This window comes from Notolepis coatsorum (genome assembly GCF_963971535.1).
Source record: "Notolepis coatsorum genome assembly, chromosome: 19".
NCBI lineage: Eukaryota > Metazoa > Chordata > Actinopteri > Aulopiformes > Paralepididae > Notolepis > Notolepis coatsorum.
In genome coordinates, this window is record NC_140183.1 from 36,144,860 (window position 1) to 36,150,263 (window position 5,404).

Below are 5,404 nucleotides of genomic sequence, written 5' to 3' on the forward strand. Positions count from 1 at the left end.
CAGCACAGCAGATCAAAACCCACGTGCCACCTTTATTGATCAAGTCAGGGAGGAAGGAGGAACAGTCTGGCCATTACTTTACATTTACACTGTAAAAACGACTGTATAATGTACATTGATGTTCTGTACAATATCAATTGGAACTTCATATCCATACTATTTAACAAAAGACACTTTGCATTAAATGTATTCTGTGTAGAGTGGTTATGAATTAGAAATGAAAGAGTTGATCAGACTGGGGGTCAGCATTCAGTGGTTTAGGCTCTTCACAAAGAACTCATTGCAGGCCACAGTCAACGCTGCAACCAAAATGACAAACTCCTGAAAGTCCACCTCCCCGTCCCGGTTTTCATCCAGATCAGTCATGATCTTCTCCACCACCAGAGGGTCCTGGCTGGCCTGAAAAGAGACAAGATATGTTTGTAATTGTATCACGTGCCTTTTAGTCCTGTTTAGGAACACTTATTTTGTCATGAGTATATCCTTGCCTTTATAGTCATTAAAAATGATCTAATTAATTTAACTTATGTTAGAATAAATACAAAAATGGAGATCGTGTGCGGATCTCAAACCTCTGCTATGCTCACCGAACCAAACCCATTGCTTTTTAATGGCTAAAAGCTTATGCTTCCTGGGATGCTTTGTACTAGGTACACACTACATTGCAATTGTTGCATAGATCCAACCCTGCATGGAAATTAAACGATAGTATGAATGATGAAGAGGACGAAACGGAGCATTTCATTGCCCCGGAATAAAAAAAAGTTAACTTTTACTTTTTAGTACTTAAGTACATTTAAAAGTAGAAACTTTTTGACTTTTACTCAAGTGTGTTTTTAGCCAGATACTCTGACTTTGACTTGAGTACGATTTTGAGACGGTACCCATACTTTCACTTAAGTATAATTTCTGGGTACTTTTTACACCCCTGAATGTATGTTTGTCCATATGTGCTTACTTGAGTACTGGGTGCTTAAACTAAGTCTATTCAGCATACACACACACAAGTCATGGTCTATTGGTATTAAAATATTCATGACTGTGTTACCGTAGGCCTACAGGTGTGCTGCACTCAATTTCTGTCATCAATCAAAATCTAAATAAATTACAATACATCACACAGGGAAATGGAGACATTGGAGTAGAAGGGCCCTCACAGTTTGTAAGTGTCTTTCAGACGCTCTGGGTCTCTGGGGGGTTACAATAGGAGATATATATATATTTTTTTTAACAAATAATTTGACTTGAGAAAGACACAACTTACAAACTGCAAACATTTCCAATGCTGATACGGATACGTGGTGTCAACAGTGTCGTCATAGACGCGCTCAGTAAGGCGGTTGTTAGTATCGGTGCATTTCTCTACACTGAGCTGAAATTAAACAATTGCACATAAATTAGGCAATATTGATTTACAACACAAATTAACTTATTTACAATTATACATACAGTAGTGACAACACACATATTAACTATTTACAATACAGGGACAGTGTTTCCCACAGGATTTTGTGAGACTGGTGGGTGAACCTCGGACACTCTAGGGGGGTCTGGGGGCATGCTCCCCCGGAATTGTTTTTTGTGTACATTTTAAAGTTAAATGCATCAATCTGGTGCACTTTGAGAGCAAAATAAAGAGGCCAGATCTATGATGAACTTTGTGTTCAAAACACAAAATCGACTATAGAGCATACATTTGAGCCATCAAAGAAATGAAGCAAAAGTGGTCACCTGTGTTGAACTGGTTTATTTTTTAGAAAATATAAAAATATACTGGATTACTATTACGACTACTACCACTGCCAATACTACTGATACATCCATATTGGCAATGTATCAGTCTAGGTAATTAATGGGAAACACTGAGGGAGGCACATACAACACTCATAACTATTTACAACCAGTGTCAGGGCGAGCGCGCTCAACTTGTTAGGAAATTCTGAGTGCACACTGGACGCTCTGACCAAATAGTCAGTTTATCAGAGCAGAGCAGATTTTCAGAGTGAATTTGTTAACTCACCTTAACTAGGGCCCTATGAAATCCGTTTTTATCTTTTCCTGTTTTCGGATATGAATTTTCCTGTTTTCAGATTTCTCTGTTTTTAATGATTTTGGATTTCTCTGATTTAATATTTTTTCCTTTTGGATTTAACAAAAAAAAACAATCCCAATTTATATTTTTAACTAACTTTAATAACAGTACATCTGCAAACAGTGCCAGTGTAGTTCAATGTTCAGTGCCAGTTAGGTTATGAGGTTTCTTTTTTCAATTAAGTTCAGTTCAATGCAGTTCAACTGCCAGTGCAGTGCAACAACTAAATAATAATTAAATAGTTAAATAATACAAAATAATAATTCGTTTAAAAGAAATCAAGAAAAAAAACTGTAAAATGTAATTTATTTCAAAGAGATGACCTTTAAAGGTTCATGCTTCTCCCCATCTCTGGCTGACATCACCATTGTGATACATGATGGTTAGGCCTTTGTGTTTTCCTCAGTGAGGGATTCTCTTTTGTCGGTCAGCAGCGTTTTGTACTTGCTGAAGCTTCTCTCTGTATAATAATTTTTTAAGTTTAAATATCAACATTATCTGGCCATCATCAGTAAATACTATCAAACTTTCCAAAGACCAGAGTTGGGACGGGCACGCAAACACACACAGAAAGGCTGAATGGCTTATATGAGTTATCCAGTTCATATATCAACTTATATCAACTATCCAGTTCGTTTTTATAGTGTAACGTTACTTGAAGGAGAGAGAGACTAGTCCACTGGTCTAATAGAAATAAATGCATTCGAACAATGTTATAGACATAGCAATGGCAAACAAAATTTATGACGTTATGTCAGCACCAGGCGCCACGCCCGTGAAAAGGTACAAGCTCGCAAAGCCACACCCCCCGTTCTCCCGGGACCGACCCCGAGACCACCTCTGCCAGCTGGTCCCGTTCAGCGGGGGGTGAAACGATTCAGCGCCGACTCGCACCCCAAAAGGGGTGAGTGAGAACACTGCCCCCCGTGCTCCGGGACGGTGATTCGATACAAAAGGCTGAGTGTGAAAGCGACGCTAGTCAGTCTCGGAGTTGTCTCGAAATGGATTTGGTAGGTTTTTTCTGCATCTCCGGCATAGACTGTGCCGCACCACCGTTTTAAAGTCTTAATGAAGGCAATGGTAGGGGACAAGTAGTCTACCCTCTTTAACCCACGTTCCTAAAGCAGACTCCCCAGTCCATCCCACACTGCATCTTGAAGCAGTTCACGGTTCTCTGGTTGGATGAGCTATATGTTCAAAAACTAAATCTGATTGTAGAGAGCAATCGGGTTCCATTGGTATAGTGAGGAATGGGGGAGGGGGGTTTACAAGCCGTGATAACATTTGGCTCATTGACACTACGCTGCAGCTGCACCTCCTCCTTGGCCCGAGTGAACTCGGGCTGAAACATGCCGTAAATGTAAAATGTATATCTGGGACTGATGATGCTGTGAAAGGCTACAGCTTGATGCCAGAGTTAGAGTATACTCTGGTGTTTTGAGTACACAAATAAAGCAGTAGGATGGCCACTGCACGCTGTTCAGTGCAATATGCAATTATTTAGACCATACAGGGTTGCACACGATAAAAATGTACCGGTACTTGTTTTATTTCCATGATTAGACCGTTTTCAGCCCTCTGGCCTTCGCTAAGTGTCCATGTGACAAGACAAAGGCCAAACACGTTAGATCCTATGAGAGGAAGGAATCTCTGCGTGAGAGTCTGTCCTTTATCGAGAACAGGCATCCAATCGGGTTCACGTTTGGCTGCTGTAGTACCCAAGGGAGTGCAGTGTCAATTTGGTCAGGTGCTGGTGCTATAACATTACATTACGTTTTGGCCTGGAACTTTTTAACCATAACTTTCTCCCCTGGATTCTGTGGGTCCAGACTAATCCATCCATCCAAGCTAAAACCATTTGCATCTAGATAGATTTTTCTCCATTTTGTCAAATTCGTTTTTTTGTGCTACTACATCATTTAACAATCACCAGATTTGGTACAGAGAATCTCTGGACAAAGTACCTTTCTGATTTGATATTCCATGAGTTTTGCTATAGCTGGCTCTCAATTTGATTAAATGCTGTGGGTGGACAGGGATAATATAGAAAGTGTGCTATTGCAACCACATTTGGTGGATATGTGTAGATATTAGCGGTGGAACGGTTCACAAAAATCACGGTTCGGTTCATATCACGGTTTTGGGGTCAGTTTCTGATTCGGTTCAGCAGGGAGAAAATAAATTCCATTGGCAATTCAAATAAGTATTTGAAAAAAAAAATGCTATGCATTAGCTGAAAGCACATTAACACATCCATTATCAATTATTTGTTCGACTTCACACGTGGTGGGTGTGTTGCTGAGAGCCCAAGTAAGTGCAGTGTTGAATGTGTTCCGAGAACACTGCAAGCACCACTTCCAAGGGCCATCTCCCAGTTGCATTAGTTGGGCACTTCACACGTGATGTCAATGCAGGACGTTGTCAGCTATAAACACATGATCATCATCTATAAACCTGGTGCTCACCAGGAAGAAGACACTGGCAAATACTGAGGGTATGACGCATGCACTGCAAGTCTACAGCATCTTATCAATGAGACTATGTTTAGTGCTGGTATTGCTGTGCAAGCATGCCTTACATTGCCGTGTTTTCCACTGCATCTTCCTGCTCCAGTGTCCACAAGAGTTTTCTGCTGCCTGTTAATTATGCATGGTGGCTAGTCAGCTTCAGTGTTCCAAGCCAATTCCAATTTACCAAGTGTAATTAATGGCCTTTGTAGTGCCCTTTCCAGAGTAACCTTTACCATGTACCAGTCAAGCAACCAAGGTTTAGGAATGACCCACTTGGCACATTGAAACGTGCCCTTGGACAACAAGGTATTAACACTCACAGCCAGGAAGTCGCCCAGTTCCCCCTGCAACAGATTCTTCAGCTCCACTTTGCTCAGCTTGTATTTGTCACCTTCTTTTGATGAGTAGGAGTGGAACACTTTGATGAGGCCTTCCATGGCGCTTTCCAGTTGGGTCATTTTCAGTGCTATGATGAATGCCTACGAGGTATATTCAAAGGAAGGGTCAACCATACAGAACATTTCAAATTGAATAGTTTAGACTAGGTCCCCAAAATGAAAGTGAATGAGGAGCTTGGCACCTGGGATGAAGGTGGTGTTGACAGTGGAAGACCGGGGCAGCAGTGGTCACTAGTTTACTTGATGATGACTTTAGATACAAGTAAGGCTGCAGATATGTGAAATATCCCTTTAAGACTTAAGTCCCAATAGACATCCAAATCTACCCATTGCGTAAAAATGATTAACCTTTATTTAGAAAAGTCAATGTACAAATCATTAACACATTGAGCGCCATAAGCTTC

General features: G+C 40.7%; 1 protein-coding gene across 1 annotated transcript; it reads right to left on the bottom strand.

Moving 5' to 3' along the window:
- Positions 1-249: 249 nt before the first annotated feature.
- s100a1 (S100 calcium binding protein A1) lies at positions 250-5,060 on the bottom strand (the record flags this gene model as incomplete). The annotated part of the gene is made up of 2 exons (XM_084336614.1): positions 250-399; positions 4,923-5,060. The coding sequence occupies 2 exons, from the start codon at positions 5,058-5,060 to the stop codon at positions 250-252; spliced, it is 288 nt and encodes a 95-aa protein (XP_084192740.1).
- Positions 5,061-5,404: the final 344 nt, after the last annotated feature.